General features: G+C 44.8%; 1 protein-coding gene across 50 annotated transcripts in view; it reads left to right on the forward strand.

The window, feature by feature from the left end:
- IGFN1 (immunoglobulin like and fibronectin type III domain containing 1) overlaps positions 1–21,357 on the forward strand; it is a 49,081-nt gene that overhangs the window by 13,590 nt on the left and 14,134 nt on the right. Inside the window, exons 2-21 of one of the 50 annotated variants that reach the window (XM_082227353.1) lie at positions 691–760; positions 1,795–1,917; positions 2,489–2,628; positions 3,649–3,748; positions 4,732–4,779; positions 4,923–4,968; positions 6,000–6,177; positions 6,765–6,881; positions 8,748–8,919; positions 10,858–11,130; positions 11,897–13,669; positions 14,036–14,059; positions 14,225–14,272; positions 14,330–14,470; positions 14,558–16,027; positions 16,509–16,633; positions 16,918–17,059; positions 18,000–18,296; positions 19,474–19,773; positions 19,984–20,157. In XM_082227353.1, the coding sequence (XP_082083479.1) occupies positions 742–760; positions 1,795–1,917; positions 2,489–2,628; positions 3,649–3,748; positions 4,732–4,779; positions 4,923–4,968; positions 6,000–6,177; positions 6,765–6,881; positions 8,748–8,919; positions 10,858–11,130; positions 11,897–13,669; positions 14,036–14,059; positions 14,225–14,272; positions 14,330–14,470; positions 14,558–16,027; positions 16,509–16,633; positions 16,918–17,059; positions 18,000–18,296; positions 19,474–19,773; positions 19,984–20,157 (5,710 nt within the window). In that variant the 5' untranslated portion in view covers positions 691–741. Of the gene's footprint in view, positions 1–690; positions 761–1,794; positions 1,918–2,488; positions 2,629–3,648; positions 3,749–4,731; positions 4,780–4,922; positions 4,969–5,999; positions 6,178–6,764; positions 6,882–8,747; positions 8,920–10,857; positions 11,131–11,896; positions 14,291–14,329; positions 14,495–14,527; positions 16,028–16,508; positions 16,634–16,917; positions 17,060–17,999; positions 18,297–19,473; positions 19,774–19,983; positions 20,158–21,357 lie in introns of all 50 variants that reach the window. The other 49 variants (XM_082227376.1, XM_082227350.1, XM_082227329.1 and 46 more) reach the window with 49 other exon arrangements.

Below are 21,357 nucleotides of genomic sequence, written 5' to 3' on the forward strand. Positions count from 1 at the left end.
AGACTATGTGAACAACATCGGAAGGGTACGCAAACATCTGCCATGCCCCCTCATTTTGAGATGGTGTTGGCACAACAAAGAACTTTCCCGTCATTTTCTGATTCTGAACGATCTCTCTAGCACCACCTAGTGCTTTTATTTCCAAGCAGCGATAGGCACTTCTTCAGTTAAAAATCTGCCTGGAACAGCAGGCAGCCAACAGCAGGCAGGCAAAGACAACCAAAGCCAAATATTCAAAGAGCCTATTCCTTTGTTCCTGGTTTATTTTATTGTACTTCATCCAAAAGAGTAAAATGATCCTCATTTGTCCATTTGGGAGCTATATGAGTTTCTCTGAGACCAGACTACTAGTCTCAAATAGGACAGTACTGATTTCTCCTGTGGTTCCTACGGCCCCAGCAATTATTCTCCATCTAGGGAGAAACAAAATTGGATCTAAAAACTATCATAGAGGAGAATTTGTGTGTGTGTGTGAAATTCTCATGCGTGGGGTCCAGAAGTTTTGAGGCACTAGACCCATGTTATCACAAGTGCCCTTTTATTATACGAATGGTCTGCATTCTGCAGCCTTCCTGGGTGCACACACTTCGAGAACAACATCTTATAAATAATAAAATCATTGCTGTTATTGTTATTGCTAGTGTGTCCCCCAGCCATGTATACTAATAGGTGATTGCCATTTATCTGCAGGAGGAATTCATCAGGTTTTCCTGCTGAGCTCCAGTTGCTGCCAGAAGAGGAATGGCAGGCCGGAGGGGAGGTGAGAGAGGCAAGCAACATGGCAGACCAGAGCCTCAACTACACAGACTTTCTAGAACATGGCTGTCAACGTTTCCCTTTTTTAAAGGGAAATTCCCTTATTCCAAATAGGATTCTTCATAAGAAAAGGGAGAAGTTGACAGCTATGTTTTAGAATGGGAGTAATGTTTGTAATTTACGATACCCAAAATTACTTCTAGGGCAGGGGTCTGCAACCTTTAAGACAAAAAGAGCCACTTGGACCCGTCTCCGAAGGGGAAAAAAACCTGGGAGCCGCAAAACCATTGCAACATTTAAAACAAATATATCTCTGGAGCCGCGATCTGACAGCGGGCGGGAAGGTGACGTCGGGACGGTGTGTGACTAACGCACGCACTGCCCCCATGCAACATCACAGCCAGTACAGTGCCCGCCACAGTGGGGAGTCTCGGGGCGCACAATGCGCTTCCTCCCCTCGCTAGTATCCGCCCCGGAGCCGCGGCAAAGGTGTAAAAGAGCCACATGCGGCTCCGGAGCCGCGGGTTGCAGACCCCTGTTCTAGGGGATCTCTTCTCGGCCTTGGAATGGAAGATACAAAGTGTGTTTCCAGAATGGGGCTTAATTTGCAAATGGGTCACAGGCAGCATTTTTTTCTTTTTCTTAATGGATTTCTCCTCAAAAGAATAAATCTGGATCAAAGGGTGAGGAGATGATGGGTTGGCATGTTGAAGCCAACAATATTGTGTAAGCAGTGCAGCAACAATCAACAGCAACATCTTGCATGGAAGAGGAGCAGCAGTCTCATAATAAGCAGGCATCTGGAAACACCTAAAGTTGGCTAGATTTTTATTTCTCTCAGGTGCTCAGTAAATGTTTTCTCAAAAAGGGGTCAGAACAAAATACCACATTTTTTGGTGCAGGGACATTTACAGTCTAATTATCTTTCAAGCTTGCTGCCTTGTAGTAATTAGCATAATGGGATTTGAGCTATTAGAGAAGTTTCCGTTAATAAATGTCCTCTAGCCCCACATCCGGTAAATATTTATTACTTTGCAGTTAAAACTCTGAAGAGATCGGCCGTCCCTGGAGTGACTATCACACAGTTTGTGGAGGACATTCCAAAAGGGTGCAGCACACCTGACTTTGAGCGGAAGCCAATTACCTTAACATTACAGGAAGGTGAGGCATGGCCTAAGAACTGAGAACTAGCCCTGTTGTATATCGGGGGGGGGGCTGTGTGGAGATAGTCTCTTCCTTTAAATTCCTGGGATTTTTATGTGAACAAATGCAAATGAAAGTGCAATGCAAGCAAACTAAACAGTTTGTTGTTGTTTAGTCATTTAGTCATGTCTGACTCTTCGTGACCCCATGGACCAGAGCACGCCAGGCACTTCTGTCTTCCACTGCCTCCCGCAGTTTGGTCAAACTCATGCTGGTAGCTTTGAGAACACTGTCCAACCATCTCGTCCTCTGTCGTCCCCTTCTCCTTGTGCCCTCAATCTTTCCCAACACCAGGGTCTTTCCCAGGGAGTCTTCTCTTCTCATGAGGTGGCCAAAGTATTGGAGCCTCAGCTTAATAACCAACTACTTTTGGCCTTTCTAAGGCATCTGCTGGAACGCTTTATTTCTTATTAGGAGGGAACTAGAAAACACATGGCAAATATTTCAAAGGGGAATTCCTTTACATCATCCGTTTTTATTGTGGATTTCTGCTTCCTACTGAAACATTTCCCTTCTTTTTTCCTCCAAGGTAAAAATGCCATTTTCAGAGCTGTGGTCAAGGGCGAACCACAACCAGAGGTGTTCTGGAAACGCAATAATGAGGCAGTGGATGATCCTCAGAAATACCAGATATCATTCAATCCAGCCACAAATGAGTTTATCCTGCAGGTGAGGATTAACTGCTATCTATGGTTATGTACACACTATACATTTAGACTGCATCAACAGAAGTATAGTGTCCAGGTCAAGGGAAGTAATAGTCCCACTCTATTCTGACTTGGTGAGACCCCGCCTGGAATACTGTGTCTAATTCTGGGCACCACAATTTAAGAAGGATGTTGACAAGCTGGAACGTGTGCAGAGAAGGATGACCAAGAACCACAAGAGTCTGGAAACCAAGCCTTATGAGGAACGGTTGAGGAAGTTGGGTGTGTTTAGGCTGGATAAGAGGAGACTGAGAGGAGATATGATAGCCATCTTCAAATAACTTAAAGGCTGTCACATGAAAGAGGGAGCAAGCTTGTTTTCTCCTGTTCTGGAGGCTAGGACTCAAAACAATGGCTTCAAGTTGCAAGAAAGGAGATTCCAACTAAACATCAGGAAGAACTTTCTGACAGTAAGAGCTGTTTGACAGCAAAATGTGCTCCCACGAGAGGTGGTGAACTCTCCTTTTTTGGAGGTTTTTAAGCAGATGGCCATCTCTCATGGATGCTTTAGTTGAGATTCCTGCATTGCAGGGGGTTGGACTAGATGACTCTTTGGCCCCATTCCAACTCTATGATTCTATGATTTAAATGTGCTTCCCTCAAAGAATTCTGGGAACTGCAGTTAAGCATGCTGGGAATTTTAGCTCTGCGATGGGTAAACTGAAGTTCCCAGGATGCTTTGGGAGGGGGGAGACGTGTGCTTTAATGTATGGTATATACACAGCTTCCTGTGAATATACTGTTAAACCTTAACGCAGTAAAATGTCAAGGACTGGTGAATCTTCTCCCTAAAATATGGAGCATCTTAGAAGAAGAAGAAGAAGAAGAGCCTTCTGGAGCAGACCAATAGCCCACCTTGTCCAGCATTCTGTTCTCATATTGGCCAACCAGACACCTGTGGGAAACCGGCAAGCAGGACCTGAGTGCACACAACAATAATAAAATTTCTGCACTGATTTCCATTTCTCTTTTCTCTTTAAAGGTAAACAAAATCACTGCAGATGATGCTGACTTGTACCGTTGCACCGCTGCGAATGAGTATGGGGAAGCCACCTGCACTGCTGGTCTCAAGATTATACAGGGTAGGTTAGTCAAGGAAGCATGCTGCTGTCAGCCTAAACAATAATAATGCTTTGGCACTGAGGACCAACTATTACTTAAGCTGCAATCCTAAACACATTTACCAGGGGAGAAAGCACTGCTGAGTACAATGAGACTTACTTCTGAGTATGTATGCATAAAAAGGTAAAGGGACCCCTGGCCATTAGGTCCAGTCGCGGACGACTCTGGGGTTGCGGCGCTCATCTCGCTTTACTGGCCGAGGGAGCCGGCGTACAGCTTCCGGGTCGTGTGGCCAGCATGACTAAGCCGCTTCTGGCGAACCAGAGCAGCGCATGGAAATACCATTTATCTTCCCACCTATTTATCTACTTGCACTTGACGTGCTTTTGAACTGCTAGGTTGGCAAGAGCTGGGACCAAGCAACAGGAGCTCATCCCCTCATGGGGATTCGAACTGCCAACCTTCTGATTAGCAAGCCCTAGGCTCTGTGGTATGCATAGGATGGTGTTATTAATGCAAATAATAAGTATGGGAGAGACAATAACTTAATGGTAGAGCACATAACTTTGCATGGAGAAGTTTTCAGGTTCAGCCTCTGGCACCTCTAGTTTAAAGGATCAGGAATATAGGTATTCTTATTCATGAAAGATACCCATTAAAATCTACAGGCCAACAAAGGGCTTTCTCTATTACCATAATTGCCATTAGGCATTTGAATGTCATGTTTTAATAGAATATTTAAATGAGAAACATAGATGGTGCATTTCCCAGTTCGACAAATACAAAGCGAACCATGCTTGTCTCACTGAAGTCGGTATAAGTATGAACTGTACACTTAAGCCCTAAGAATTCTGTGAGGCTTGAGTGTGCTTAACTTCTAAATTGTAACAACTGTCAATGCTTAGAGGAGGCATTCCTGCAACTACATTGCTAATTAAGGAATTCTCCTTCCCTCTTGATTTCTCTCCCTCCTCACCTTTCTTCTCTTGCCATAACTGATCAGTCGGCTTCAAGAAGAAAGCGAAGCAGACTTCTTCTGCACCACAGACAGGTAAGATGCATTGGTCTGGAGGCCCACAAGCCAAGACTTTGACACTTGATAATACATCGACCACATCAACACTCTTATTAAGCTCTGGGTTAAGGAAGCCCCACTTTCATTGCATGCCAATTCTTTTTTAAAAAATCTTACAGACCTGAAGAAGGAGCTCCAGGACTTCAGAAAAACATTAAAGAAACGGTGAGTGTTTTGAAGAACAGGTTGTTTTATAAAGCAGGGAGGAGGGGGTCCCTGTCTTCCAAAAAATATGATATGACTGACAAAGGCCCAAGTCCCACTTGCAGAGGGAATTATATAAACAGATATTCTGCAGAAAATGTTCATGAACATCAGTATATAATAAGCAGATATCTTGCTTCTGACAGTAATAGGGATCAGTCCCCAATAGATGTTGCAGTCAATAGTGTATGATTCCTTATACAATTGGGTCTTGCTTTGCAGTTTTTTTGTATCTCTTTCTTCTGAAGTTATAACCTTTTTGCTTAAGTAAATTCGGGGGTGGGAGGGTAGGACATCAATGTGGTCTTCTGGTTTTACCATTTGTTTAAGATTGTAATTAAGGGGAGAGCCAGTGGGGTGCATTGGTTAGTGTGCTGGACTAGGACCTAGGAGACCAGAGTTTGACTCTCCACTCAGCCATGGAGTTCATGGGGTGACCTTGGGCCAGTGGCAGTCTCTCATCTTAACCTACCTCACAGGTTGTGTGAGGATAAAGTGAGGAAGGGGTAAACTGTGTATACCACGGTGAGCTCCATGGAAGAAAGGGAACTATAAATGTAATAAGTGAATAATAAATACTGTGTGTACAGAGAGGCTTAAAACATCTTCTTGATAAATTACTGTTTCATGATTCCAAATGGTGGGAGGCTCAACATCTCCCCAGGTAAGATGTTCCAATGCAGAGTTATTTTAGCTTGTAGAAATAATGTATTGTACTTAATAATGCCACCCGCTGAGTGCAATTCTGCCATTTGCTGCAAACATCCCCATCATAAACAGAAGAGGCTGTATATGGTGTCATTAAAGAAAACAAATGGAGTCCTACTCGTATGTTCCTAGTGGATTTGCCTCAGATTCTGAAGAGGGTTTGGAATGAAAAGCAACCCCACCCCACCCCTAAAAACACCCCACCACATATACATATTGAGAAAGATGTCTCCTGCTATTCACATATAATCAGGGTTTCTCTTCCTGGTACTTAACTCTCTCAGAACACCTTCAAGTGCTCCAAAGAAGGAAATTGATATGGAACAGATCTGGCAGTTACTGCTGAATGCAGATAAGAAAGATTATGAAAGGATCTGCCTGAAGTATGGCATTGTTGACTTCCGTGGGATGCTGAGGAAGCTTCAGGAGATGAAGAAGGAGAGAGAGGACAAGCAGGCACAGGTAAGGCTATTTCTTTAACGCCAGAATCTAGGGAGGCAAATCCTCATCTTGTTGCATTTCATAGAAAGAAGAAGAAGCTGTCTTATTCTGAGTCAGGCCACTGGCTCACCAGGCTCAATAATTTCTACACTGACTGCCAGCAGCTCCTCAAGATTGAAAGCAGGGATCTCTCACAGTCCTATCTAGAGATGCCTGAGGACTGTTGTTGGGAAATTCTGCCTGCAAAGTAGATGCTTTACCGTTGAATTATGACGTTACCTGTGTCACAAATTCAGAATTGAGTAAGTTTTTCTGAAGGTCCCATATGGATTAAATAACCCAGTCACAGATGAAATATAAAACTTTATTGCCAATAAAGGCTCTGAGTATTATAGTGAACTTGCCACAAGGCTTGGGCTTGTTTTTCACAGCACATTCTCCTTAGAAAGGAGAGCACCCAGATTTATCTAAAAAGCATCGAAACGGCAATCTTGCTTACTGCTGTTGAAATAAGTGCCTTGGTTGTCCCCAGAACAGGCAGTACCCCATTTAAGCAGTGTTAATAGTCCTTGAAATCCCCTATTATATCTCATCTTTGCTCTTTACAGTATCTACTCAACCTCAGAAACCTGAGGCATGTCAGAGTCAATGAGGTGCAAGGAAATGCTTCATTTGACCTAGAGATGGAACTGAAAAATCCGGAAAGTAGAATTTACCTATACAAGGTAAGGAAGGTTAAGTCAAATCACGGAGTTGTACCATATCAGACATCTGGGCTGAACTGGAGCTAAGTAGCTCAGGAGAGAAACAGAGAAATGTATAGCAGCACTGCCTGACTCCATGGTATACTATACAGTATATATATAGTCCTACAGTATAAAAAAAAAATCAGAAGGGAATGTGTTAAAGTGAAAGCACGGCATCTACATCTTCCTCTTTAGGAGGAGTAACAATGACACAATAATCTTCCAAAAGGATATTGCAGAGTAGGAAAAGGTTCAGAAAGGGGCAGTCAAAAGGATCAGGGGATGGAACAACTTTCCCATGGTGAGAGATAGTGTTTGGGCCTTTTAGTTTAGAGCAAAGGTAAGAGGTGACATGACAGAAGTTACGCCTGGTATGTTGAAACTGGATAGCGAAAGGTTTTTCTCCCCCTCTCATAATACTAGTCCTCATTGGACATCCAGTGAACTTGAATGTTGAAAGATTTAGGACACATAAGAGAAAGTACTTTTTCATGTAGCACATAGCCACCCAGAGTGGCTTGGGCAACCCAGTCAGATGGATGGGGTACAAATAGTTAAACAATGAGACTCTCACCCACAGGAGGTGGTAGCGGCCCCCAGTTGGGGTGGTTTTAAAAGAGGATTAGATAAATTGATGGAGGATCTATCAATGGGTTTGCTCTACCTCCATGGTCAGAGGCAATAATAGTAGTTGCTGGAAACTTGTGCTGCTTGTTGTGCTTGGCTGCTTATTATAGCATTAAAATTGAGATGTGGAAAATATGGAAACAACGAGGAGAGGCAGGATTGAGATTTGGAGATATGCTTCAAGGTCCAGACTATGGGAAGCCCCCCCAAATTAATAATTATAATTTGGATGATAATTTGCTCTTTTTATTTTAGTTTTTTATTTTTATTGGATTATTACTTGATATATTAATTGGATGTTTTTTATTGGAAAATTAATAAAAATGATTTAACCCCCCAAAAAGAGGATTAGATAAATTGATGGAGGATCTATCAATGGGTTTGCTCTACCTCCATGGTCAGAGGCAATAATAGCAGTTGCTGGAAACAGCAGAAGAAAGTGCTGTTGTGCTTGTCGGGATCTCCACTTGGCAAAGCTGATAAAGCTCATTTTCTTCCCCCGAGTCTTTGGAATCACCTCCCGACGTGTTTAATGACCTGAGCCTTTGATGAGGCTCCAAGGCACATCCTTCAGCAGAGCTTCCAGCATAGGAAAGAGACGAGAGGTTTGGGCTACATTGTAAAGAGTTTATTTCTAAGCTACGCAGACAGAAAAGACATCCTCTCTCTATGGAAGCAGAGAGCAACTGGACAAAGGAACAAAGGAAACAGGAAAAAACAAACGTCACATCCCGTCTCCTTTCCCGTGAGACTGGAAGGTCTCTGGAATGTAAACAGAGTCCTGTGACTCCAAGCAGCTGCTCAGTGGCAAAACAGAAACTAACAGCTTGGGTGGGTCCTGCTTGCTGCTTTCCTACAGGCAACTGGTTGGCCACTTTGAGGACAAGATGCTGCACTAGATGGGCCATGGGCCTGATCCAACAGGCTCTTCTTATGTTCTTATGAATACCTATTCCTGATGTTGACAGCCCAAATTCTCAAGATTCAATATTTACGAATATTTACATATCCATGTTCATTTTAAATCCCTGGTTAGCTTGGTTCTTTTGGTGGGGCCACCAATGATTCCCAATTATAGTGGCTTCAAATCTTTGTCACCTGTCAATTTGTTGCAAATGGAAATTTGCAAGGATCATTTTGCTTGGACTTTGGTTTATATTGTTTGCAAGATGATTCCGACCTTCCTGTGAATTTATTCTCTTTCCTTCCTCCCTTCAGGATGGCCAGATGATCAACTTTGGATTTGACAGTGAAAACACAAAGCACTGCCTGCGACAGGTTGGCAAAAAGTACAATTTTATCATCAACGATCTGCAGCCAGAAGATGCTGGCGTGTACCAGATCAAAGTAGAAGATGTAGATGTTTTCTCAACTGAGCTGGAAGCAGAATGTAAGGCTTCGTGACCATGGGGTTGTGCAGAGAACCTAGAGGGGGTGTGCATTTGTTTCATAACCTATGGAAAAAAATTGAAATGAATGGGGGCCACTCATTTCATTTGATATTACTAGTGAAGAAACAAATGCCAGAGTTCTAGATGAATTCCAAATGTCATATATTCATTCATTGCTCATTTATGACTTGTTTGGAACCATTCATCTCCTACTAACAGCAGGTATAGATCAGATGAAGATTATTGGTTGAGCTGCGGTAGTTTTCCTAACTTCCACATTTCCAAATGGCTCATCCAGACTTGCTTTCCCCTGGAAAAACACAATGTCTATACTGCTAAATTGGAGCAAATGCCAATCATGTTTTCTCCGATTTATCGCTAAAGAATGGACAAGGGCAAAACCACTCAGACCCATGCTTAGAAAGTGAAGGAGAAGCAGAAAACCACCCAGACCCATGCTTTCCGGGCATGGGAGAAGCAAGAGTGTGGATGAGTTAATGATTTGTACACTGGTACCTTGGTTCCTGAATGGCTTAGTTGTCGAACCAATCAGCTCCCAAACACCGCAAACCCAGAAGTAAGTGTTCTGGTTTGCAAACATTTTTCAGAAGCTGAATGTCTGATGTGGCTTCCGATTAAGTGCAAGAAGCTCCGGCAGGCAATTGGAAGCCGCGCCTTAGTTTTCAAACAGTTTTGTGAGTTGAACGGACTCCCAGAATGGATTAAGTTCAAGAACCAAGGTACCATTGTAGTTTGACAGAGAGAGATTAGTTGATACATAGTCTGAGCATGAAACAGGGGCCCTTTTTCCTATCTGTCTGAAATTTAGCAGGCCTGATTCTAAGGTCTGATTCCTTAGAAAGGGAATGAAATGCTTGATATTTTCATACCAACTGGAAAACACAGAGTAACAAGGAGAAGAAGTGCCACTGGATGTCCCATAGAAGGCAGGGGGAAACCAAGAACAAATGAGAATAATGACAATGAATTAAATAATAATGAAAATGAATGTGATTATTAATTAATGAATCACTAAATGAATGAGGGTTTAATAACAAAAGCGAAATAACTACTGGGGGGATTCTTGCACACCCCTAGTCTCAGCTGTAATTAATTCTCAAAGTTACAGCTCAATCCTATGCATGGTCTCTCAGAAGCAAGTCCTGTGTTCACCCTCAGGGTTGCAGGATGCATAGGATTGTCACCTGACTAGTGTCAAAAATTAACCACAAAAATTAACAATGAAAACAAATGTTCAAACTAAGGCCTCAGGGCTTCTTCATGCGTTATTCTTTTTAAGGCTATAACCGTAACCTCATGTATCAGTTGTGTCTTTTTGATGCACATAGTACATAAACACAAACGCTAGAGATTTATACCCATGTTGGATCAAATGTCTCATAAGATGTGAAGCAGCTCTCACTTTTGTGACTGAGCTCAGCATTAATAGAAAGATGCTGTGTAGGCTGAGAACTTGATTAGAAGGCAGAAGCGGCTGGTTTCTAATTGCATAATTGTGGCATATTTTATCGAACATGAGGTTTTAAGACCTCATTTTACCAAAAAACAAAAACATGATAGCACCTAGCTACAGTCTAGATATGGAGCCCCAGCTGACATTAGAGCATCTCACAAGCTTTAATGTAAACTCTGAGGGTTAAAAATTGCTGCATAAATAAGGGCAGATAAATTTCTCAGAGGTTTTCACATGCAGTCCATATCAGGCTATCAGGGTGCTTTGTTGCCAAATCAGGGCTAGAAGTTCTGTTCGGGTTTTAGCATTTGTTTGGGTAATTTTGGAAGGCAGATACTAAGCCCTCACTCGCTGCTGAATGGAACTGGGTTTCCCCACGTTCCATCCATCTCACTGCTCTTCCAAAGCTGCCCTGCGGTCAGAATCTGTTGCATGTCTGTTTAACATCAATTTGGTATTGCAGCCATCCCAGTAAGTTTTCGCTATCCTCTTGGTGAGGTGAGATGCCACGAGCAAGGAAATGCTGTCTTTCAGTGCACTCTCTACGAACCCTGCTCCAACGCTACGTGGCTGCACAGAGACCGTATTCTAGAGTCCAATGACAAGTATGAAATTTCGGTCTCGGAAGATGGCCTCACTCATCGCCTAATCATCAAAAACACCCAGGCCTCTGACAAGGGGACTTACACCATTGATATTGGAGACCGCTCTTCAAGTGCCTGGCTTGAGGTTGAATGTGAGTGGTGATCTAATCTTGATTTCTCACACTATAATCTATTGTGAAGTGGGGTGCCCCATTCCCTCATAGCAGCACTTCAGGGTTCTACATCCAAGGACTGATCGTTAAGCGCGCAATTATAGAGTGCAAGCTGATTTAAATGGGATAGATATTGGAAGAAACCTTAGGGCCTATTGTCATTATTTCTTACACCAGTAACTTTAAATAGCAATCCTTTAATTGTGCTTGTGCTTTACTGTCTAGCATGTTTAACATGTATTAGAAATATCATTGTTTTAAAGGAAAGGAGTTCTATAGAAAACTTTGTTAAATTGTAAAAACGCCAGCAGTTCATCTATACCAGCACACTGTCTCCAACACTAGCAGAAAGAGATATAAAGGACCCATTTTAGTTGCCATAGCCAATATTCATTTATAGTCCTAACCTTTATTCACTTGTCCATACCATTGTTAAAGATATGAGTCAATCTAGTGGGCATGACTTTGATTTGTGGCCTATAATGCCATTTTGGTTGTTTTTGTTCATGCCAGTAACTATTTGGAAATAAGAGGTGATTTCCTTCACTTAAAACAAAGTAACTAACATGATGTAGAATAAAAGGCCACACACACCGTGGGTGGCATCACATCTATTTCCTTAATATGGTTCTGATTAAAACAGAATTATTTTGCACTACATTAGTTTCCCCCTTGTTTTCCCATTTATTTCTTGTACATGGCTGTGAACTAGTTTAAGCTGACTAGCAATATGTTTACAATGCAGCTAAAGGAAAGAGAAAGCAGACTGAAGGAGATAGTGATGATATAACTGGATGGCGGAAGAAACAGCTAGATGAAGACCGCGCAAAGAAACTTCGTCAAGGACAAGGCCGTGATGAGCAGGATGGCCAGTATAAGAATGGCCAAGCTGGCGAAGGAGAATCTTATGGTTCCTTAGGAAAAGATGGATCTTTGGGAAGAGGAGGAGCCAACAGAGATGGGAAGATGGGACAGTTTTCTGGGGTGGGGACAGACATGGGAGAAAGGCATGAGTTCTCTGGATTTGCTGGTGGTAGTAGTGAACATATGGGACATACTGGATATGGTGTTAGTGGGGGAATGGGTGGTTTGGGTGGCATGGGTTCACTGCATGGTAAAGATGCTATGTTAGGTGGCACAGGAACTGGACCTGGAGGTTCAGGTGGACTGCAAACTTCAGATGGTTCCACACTTAATGGATCAGGTGGGCCAGGAGCTGGGTTTGGTGGTGCTGGTGGAGTAGGTGGACTCTACGGCAAGGATGGGATGCTAGGTAGAGCTGGTGCTGGGGGAGCTGGCGGTGCTGGCAGAGAAGGTGGACTTTATGGTAAGGATGGCATGCTTGGTGGAGGTGGTGGTGCTGGTGGAGCAGGTGGACTCTACGGCAAGGATGGGATGCTAGGTGGAGCAGGTGGTGCGGGTGGAGTAGGTGGACTCTATGGCAAGGATGGGATGCTAGGTGCAGCTGGTGCTGGGGGAGCTGGTGGTGCTGGTGTAGGTGGACTTTATGGTAAGGATGGTATGTTAGGTGGTGCTGGTACTGGTGCTGGTGGACCTGGTGGTGCTGGTGGTGTAGGTGGACTCTATGGCAAGGATGGGATGCTAGGTGCAGCTGGTGCTGGGGGAGCTGGTGGTGCTGGTGTAGGTGGACTTTATGGTAAGGATGGTATGTTAGGTGGTGCTGGTACTGGTGCTGGTGGAGCTGGTGGTGCTGGTGGTGTAGGTGGAGTAGGTGGACTCTATGGCAAGGATGGGGTGCTAGGTGGAGCTGGAGCTGGGGGAGCTGGTGGTGCTGGTGGAGTAGGGGGACTTTATGGCAAGGATGGGATGCTAGGGGGAGCTGGTGCTGGTGGAGTAGGTGGACTCTACGGCAAGGATGGGATGCTAGGTGCAGCTGGTGCTGGGGGAGCTGGTGGTGCTGGGGGAGTAGGTGGACTTTATGGGAAGGATGGTATGTTAGGTGGAGCTGGTGATGCTGGTGGAGCAGGTGGACTCTACGGCAAGGATGGGATGCTAGGTGCAGCTGGTGCTGGGGGAGCTGGTGGTGCTGGTGTAGGTGGACTTTATGGTAAGGATGGTATGTTAGGTGGTGCTGGTACTGGTGCTGGTGGAGCTGGTGGTGCTGGTGGAGTAGGAGGACTTTATGGCAAGGATGGGATGCTAGGTGGAGCTGGTATTGGCGGACCTGGTGGTGCTGGTGGAGTAGTGGGACTTTATGGGAAGGATGGAATGCTAGGTGGAGCTGGGGCTGGTGGAGCTGGTGGTCCTGGTGGATGTGGGGGACTTTATGGCCAGGATGGTATGTTGGGTGGTGCTGGTGGACCTGGCAGTGCTGGTGGAGTAGGTGGACTTTATGGGAAGGATGGAATGATAGGTGGAGCTGGTGCTGGTGGTGCTGGTGGAGCTGGTGGATTTGGGGGACTTTATGGCAAGGATGGTATGTTAGGTGGAGCTAGTGCTGGTGGAGCCGCCGGTGCTGGTGGAGTAGGGGGACTTTATGGCAAGGATGGGATGCTAGGTGGAGCTGACACTGAGGGTGCTGGTGGAGGGGGTGGACTTTATGGCAAAGATGGTTTTCTAGGTGGAGCTGCTGGACTTGATGGTGCTGGTGGAGTAGGTGGACTTTGTGGCAAAGACGGTCTGCCAATTAGAGCTGGTCAACTTGGTGGTGCTGGTGGAGTAGGTGGACTGTATGGGAAGGATGGTTTGTTAGGCAGTGGTGGTGCTGGTGGAATGGGTGATGCTGGTGGTGTAGGAGGACCTTATGGGAAGGATGGAATGCTAGGCAGAGTTGGTGCTGGTGGACCTGGTGGTGCTGGTGGAGTAGGTGGAGTAGGTGGTGGTGGTGGAGTAGGTGGACTTTATTGCAAGGATGGTATGTTAGCTGGAGCTGGTGCTGGTGGACCTGGTGGTGCTGGTGGAGTAGGAGGACTTTATGGGAAGGATGGAATGCTAGGTGGAGCTGGAGCTGGGGGAGCTGGTGGTGCTGGTGTAGGTGGACTTTATGGTAAGGATGGTATGTTAGGTGGTGCTGCTACTGGTGCTGGTGGAGCTGGTGGTGCTGGTGGAGTAGGTGGTGCTGGTGGAGTAGGGGGACTTTATGGCAAGGATGGGATGCTAGGTGGAGCAGGTGGTGCTGGTGGAGTAGGCGGACTCTATGGCAAGGATAGGATGCTAGGTGGAGCTGGTATTGGCAGACCTGGTGGTGCTGGTGTAGGAGGACTTTATGGGAAGGATGGAATGCTAGGTGGAGCTGGTGCTGGCGGACCTGGTGGTGCTGGTGGAGTAGGGGGACTTTATGGTAAGGATGGCATGCTAGGTGGAGCTGGTGCTGGTGGAGCTGGTGCTGGTGGAGCTGGCGGTGCTGGTGGAGTAGGTGGATTTTATGGTCAGGATGATGTGTTAGGTGGAGCTGGTGCTGGTGGAGCTGGCGGTACTGGTGGAGTCGGTGGACTTTATGGCAAGGATGGTGTGTTAGGTGGAGCTGGTGCTGGTGGAGCTGGTGCTGGCGGACCTGGTGGTACTGGTGGAATAGGTGGACTTTATGGTAAGGATGGTGTTTTAGGTGGAGCTGGTGCTGGTGGACCTGGTGGTGCTGGTGGAGTATGTGGACTTTATGGTAAGGATGGTATGTTAGCTGGAACTGGTGCTGGTGGACCTGGTGGTGCTGGTGGAGCTGGCGGTGCTGGTGGAGTAGGTGGACTCTATGGCAAGGATGGGATGCTAGGTGGAGCTGGTGCTGGTGGAGCTGGTGCTGGTGGAGCTGGTGCTGGCGGACCTGGTGGTACTGGTGGAATAGGTGGACTTTATGGTAAGGATGGTGTTTTAGGTGGAGCTGGTGCTGGTGGACCTGGTGGTGCTGGTGGAGTAGGTGGACTTTATGGTAAGGATGGGATGCTAGGTGGAGCTGGTGCTGGGGGAGCTGGCAGTGCTGGGGGAGTAGGTGGACTTTATGGTAAGGATGGTATGTTAGCTGGAGCTGGTGCTGGCGGACCTGGCGGTGCTGGTGGAGTAGGTGGTGCTGGTGGAGTAGGGGGACTTTATGGCAAGGATGGGATGCTAGGTGGAGCTGGTGCTGGCGGACCTGGTGGTGCTGGTGGAGTAGGTGGAGTAGGTGGTGCTGGTGGAGTAGGGGGACTTTATGGCAAGGATGGTATGTTAGATGGAGCTGGTGCTGGCGGACCTGGTGGTGCTGGTGGCATTGGTGGGCTCTATGGTAAGGATGGAATGCCAAGTAGACCAGGCATTGGTGGACTTGGTGGTGCTGGTGGCACAGACAGTCTGCTTGACAGTACTGTTGTTTCTGGTGCAGAAGGTATGAGAGGTCATTATGGTAAGGATGGTGTGCTTCCTGGGGCTGGTGGTGTTGGGTTAAGAGGTGTAGGGAGCACCGGTGACCTTTATGGTCAGACAGGTACTTTACATGGAACTGAGGCTGGTCATCCTGGCACTGGATTAGGAGGCATGGGTAGCATGATGGATCAAACTGGAGGAGCTGGCACCAAGTATGGTGTATCAGGTGAGGGTTATGGTGAAGGGGGGATAGGTAAGGATGGCAGGGTTAGTGGAACTGGTGCTGGTGGTCTTAGTGGTGAAGGATGGTTGGATGGTAGGGATGGTAGGCTAGGTGGATTTGGTGTTGGTCCAGGAGTTAGAGGTGTTGATGGATCCCTGTATGAGAACATGTCAGGCATTCCTGGTGAAGAGTTCCTAGGCTATGGACAGTCTTCTGGCCTTTCTGACGCTGGAACCCATGCTGGTGACAGAAGAAGACAGCTGTCTGACTTAGATGCCAGTCAACTTACTTCATCTGATATTTCAAGAACCAGGGACAGGAAAGGGAGAGGAGGAAGTCTTCTTGAAGAGGATGTGAGAGGTATTTATATATTTATGAGCACAGTAAGCCCACAACTTATGCTCACTTTTCTTTTTTTACGCGACCACAACCGTATGCAGGTGATCAAAAATATATATGTGAATTGGAAGATTTTGGGGGGGAAATTCAAATACGCTTTTAAAAAAATGTCAGAAAAAAGCAAGGGAGCAGGAAACAATAGTTGGCAATCCCATCAGCTTTTGTACTCACCCTGGGAGAGTGTTCAAGCGTCTTTAGAGAGTTGGAGTCAGAGAACCAGATAAGGAGATAGGGCACAGAGAGCAAGCAAAGGTGGTCTGAGAGTGAGGGGCGGGTCATCTGAAAATTCCTGGCTTTATGTGTTTTTGCCAAACCTTCATGTAAGTTGCGGGCTTACTGTAATTTATTGTGTCCCTGTTTCATTTATTTGTGTTTATAACATCTTTCATGTTTTTAAAGATGTTTTCTTTAATAGTCTCTTCTATCTCTTTTGTTTGCACAGAATCACATCCCCGTTTCAACCAAGGTTTATTTGACCTCCATGCACCAAAAGGAAAACCAGCTGTGTTAACTTGCAGCCTCAACAATGACCAGCTTGAGGGAACTTGGTTTAAAGATGGATTCAAGGTAACTTGAAAGCAGTAAACATCTCAAGAATGTCTTTTTAGTCTTATACTCATCTTTTTCACTTTAATTTTTTATCTTGAAATAAAGCTTCCATAATGCAGACAACAAGCAGGAGGAACAGAATGCCTAACTTTGTCTCTTGTTATCAACCAAAGATGGGACATGTCCAAAACCAGTTTAGAGAAAATAGCTGTCTTTATGACTCTCTCTATCTGTTTGCTGTAATGTTCCATGTAATTTCTGAGAGAGAATATTTCTTTACCTTCTGTCTACCTCCCTGCAAGATAACAGGCCAGGATGGAATCTCCATTGAGAAGGAGGGCCCAGTCCACAGACTATTAATAGATGAAGTACAAGATAGTCATGCTGGAAAATACAAATTCGAAGCTGGAGGAGTCCGAACAGAGGCATCTATTTTTGTTGAAGGCAAGTCTAGTCAAGCCTAGTAGAGAAAATGGTGCTAAAATTGCTACTGGATGAATTATGCTCTTAGTATTATATGATTTTGTGGGACACATGGTGCTGGAAAGCATGATGAAGTCACTGAATTAACAATCCACATAAACCAGATCTCATTGTCTCAAAAGCAGAGAGAGAGAACTTTGGTCATTTCAGAATGGCTCTGCTAAACTAATCCTCCCCAGTTGCTTTGATTGTGAATTACCCTTCCTCCTTACTTCCCTACCTATTACATCTTCCCTCTCTATCACATCTAGTTCTTGCCCTTTTTCTCCCATGACTTTTCCATCATTTCTATGGCACCTCTTCCCATGCCACCTGCTGTCCAAATGTTTACTTTCCCTTCCTTTTTTATTTCTCTTTCCCTCATTGACCTCTGTACCTTCTTCCACATTGTTGTACAGCACTTGCAGCAGCTCTGTAATCTTGACTCCCTTAGATACCTTCTGAGAATTCACATTTTTAACACTTAAAAATAATAATCATATTAGGCTTGTTGCTTGCTATTCCTCTATTTCCTTACTCCCTACATTACAGTTGCAGTGCTTCCTGCTACCTTAGCTACCACTTCGCTTCTGACCCTGTTCCCCATCCCTGGGATCTATTACAGTTTGTTTGTGTATCCTCTGAGTGAAGACTGCATCACTTGCACTAAGCACACTATCAGCAGTAAAACAACATCAAATACTTGGATTAGTGACAAAGGACTTTCGTTGCCAGTGAGTTTTCAGTGAGGTGCACTTTGAAAGAGTTTAAGAATTCTGTGAATTCTGAGGTTCTGGCAACTATTGGCTAAATATTAGGCATCACTATTTCCTGTGGGCTCGTGGGTTATTTAAAAGAATAATAAGCACAGAACATTTAATATATTGGGACTAATTCATGTTCCTCTTATTTCTATGTGCAGACCCTCCAAATGTTGACTCTGCTCTTCTGGAAAAACTGAAGAAGGAACCTATAGTAGTAAAGGCAGGAAAGAATGCCATAGTGAAGATCCCATTTGAAGGCCGGAAGCCAGTCAGATCAACTTGGCTAAAGGATGAAGGGGAACTTCTGGATGATGCCAGGATCAGCACTGACTATTCAGACAACTTTACCCGGCTCTCCATATCCAGTGCTAATCGGAAGGACTGTGGTGATTATAAAATGAAACTGAAGAATGAGAGTGGAAGCACTGAAGCTACTCTCAAGCTGGTAGTTCTAGGTGAGAGACCCCAAGTATTTTAGCAATAAGTTATGACAACTTTATGGGGGGCTTTAAGGCCTGCATGAGGTGTCACACATTTGGAAGCTGAAGCATAGAGAGCATATTTATTGGTACATGGTGCCTATAAGCAGGTAGTTGTAGCGCAGAGCATGCACCAATTCTGATTAACATTGAAGACAGGCAGACAGACAGACAGACAGACACACACACACACAGAGAGAGAGAGAGAGAGAAGTTGCTCATAGCACAGAAAGTGGCTTTTGATAACAATGCTTGTCTGTAGCATATCAGAAAATAAAACATTTTTGCCCCTCCCTGCTTGCTCTCCTGCTTGATCATTACTGCTGCATCCTCCTATTGGAAATCACAGTGCCTACTGCAGGATCGTTGAAATGGAAGCAGCCCAGCATCCTCCCATTCAAGCACCTTGGCTGCAGAGCACTCCATTTCCCATGTGAAACCCGAAGCAGTAGCAGCAGTGGTGTGTGGACAGGGACAAGAACGATATATTAACATTAGTATGCTACTGATAAATAGTCTAAGAAAAAGTGCTGACAGATCATTTTTCCAGCACTGGATAAGAAGAGCCTTGCTGGATCAGATTTGTTATCCCACTTCCTACAGTGGCCAACTAGCGTCAGGTACCTCTGGGAAGCTCAGAAGTAGGACATGAGGGCAATGACCGCTCCCCACATAAAACAGGGGGCGACCTTTGCGTGAACACGCACAGCCCCTGGATCTTGAGTGGCTCCATCAACACAGTCTTGGCTTCGCCTTCCCCCAGGTGGGATACCTGATGGTCTCCGCCTACCTCAGTCAGTTGTCCAATCCCACCTGGGGGAAGTGTTGCCAAGGAGACCAGGCCATGTAGGGGAGGGACTACCTGCCCACACAATAGAGGGAGGATCTTACCTACTTTTGTTCCCCAGGAACTGGTATTCAGAAGCATGCTACCTATCATCCTGGAAGTAAGATATAGCCATCACGAGAACTAGAAGTCATTGTGAGCTCTCTTTTGATATTGCGTCTGTCTTCAACCTAAAACTTCTATCCACAATATGTGAATCCTTGCATTGATCTTGTCCACTTAACTCAAAAGATATGGCAACCATTCCAATACCAAGCAGACACAAAAGACCTTTTTCCATAAGCTCTGTTTTGCTCCTCCATGCAGATAAGCCTCAACCACCAATGGGGCCCATCGAAGTTGTGGACTGCTCCACAAATAGTATAACTATCCAGTGGAAGCCCCCCAAAGATGATGGTGGCAAACCAATCCAGAGTTATATTATCGAGAGGCAGCAGGTTGGCAGAAAGACCTGGGTGACCTTGGGGAAGACCGATGGAAGCAGCACTGTCTTCACCACCAACAAAGTGGAACATGACAAAAGTTACTACTTCAAAGTGAGAGCAGTGAATGCCGAAGGTACCAGTGAGGCACTGGAGTCTGATGAAGTGATGGCTGCTACCAAAGGTAACAGGGACCCTTCTGCATGTTTGTTTGTCAGCTTGCTATGCCAACATTCAACATCCCATCAGACCCCCAATGATGTGTAACTAAATTGCATGGACGTCTGCTAGTGGTACTTGTTAGCTGAATTAGAAATTATGATTAGAAATTATTCTTGTTTTAACAGGCAGTATAGATGTTTAAATAATGAGCAACTGCATTCCCCCCCCCCAGCATTTCCTGGTCCTCCTGCTCCTCCCAAAATTGTCAGTACCAGCAAGGGTGCCGTCACACTCTCATGGGCAGCACCACATAAGACCGGCAACTCCCGCATCTTGGGATACAGTGTTGAGAAGTGCAAGAAGGGCAGCAACAGCTGGACACCTGTCACTGATGTGCCCATTACAGGTAAGCAGTCATAGAGCAAAGTGGATAAAGGGCATTACAACAGGAACTGGAATATTGAGATGTATTCTTAGGTTGCCAATTTAGCTCTGGTAAAGTATAATGACGAGTTATAAAAGCGATGAATAAGTAAAAATGAGTATATGTGTAATGGAAAATAAGGCACTGGTCTTCATGCTTTTAGGATGATGCTGTAGAAACTATTTTAAAATATATTTGCAGGGTTATAATAAGCCCTTTTCTGCTGACAATTTATGGTGTTTCAAATAGCTGCTAGGTTTTATTCTAATTTTATGAACTGTTTTGCATTTTAAATGTTTTGTTCGCTGCCTTGTGAAGGCTTTTAACCTCCTGCCTAAAATACGTTACTAAATTAAGTAACCTTGCTCACCGGATAGTTTTGTTGATTAGAATTCCCTTCTGAACTTAACCACAAATGTTCTCATCAATCCCTATACCTATTCCCCCCCCTTCCATAGTAGGGGAAATAATTAGGTAAATTAGTTAGAAGAATGTACTATGTGTTAAGGTCTCTTTATTATCCTTGCTCTCAGTAATGCAAACACAAAGCCAAGGTTGACTGACTCCATATTGTGGCATCACCATGCTCACTGTATGATTTCCTGAATGGATTTGGGATCATTATTTATTTTTTAAAATTTATATGTCTCCATCCAAGGATCACAGGGCAGTTTACAAAATAAAAACACAAGAATGCATACCATAGTAACAAACAAAAACAATCCCACCCTCTCAACACACAGTTTAAAAAAAAAACCCATAGATGACTGTTGTTGGCAGCTTCATTGTCCCCTAAGTGCAGGACAGCTCAGTCAGTACATAATGCGACTTTATTTCAGGATTGTGGGTTCGAGCCCCACATAGGGGGAAAGATCCCTGCATCCTAGGCGGTTGGACTAGATGACCCTCGTAGTCCCTTCCAGTTCTATGACCTCTCTTCTTTATCTTAAGTGGGACTTAGAGCAGATAGCCCTTTAAACAGAAGTCTCTTTCTAATAGAGGACTACATTCTGTTTTTTTAAAAAAGAGTGCATGACAACGCTCATTGGGATATAGTCAACTTTGTTTTTCTCACACGCTGAAATTAACGGCTTGAAGTTAGTCGTGGCCATTAATTTCAGTGGGACCACTTTGAGTAGGAATAACATTCAGTTTCATTTGTCTCCTGTATCTGTTGACTAC

The sequence above is a fragment of the Podarcis vaucheri genome (genome assembly GCF_965113315.1).
Source record: "Podarcis vaucheri genome assembly, chromosome: 6".
NCBI classification, from domain to species: Eukaryota; Metazoa; Chordata; class Lepidosauria; order Squamata; family Lacertidae; genus Podarcis; species Podarcis vaucheri.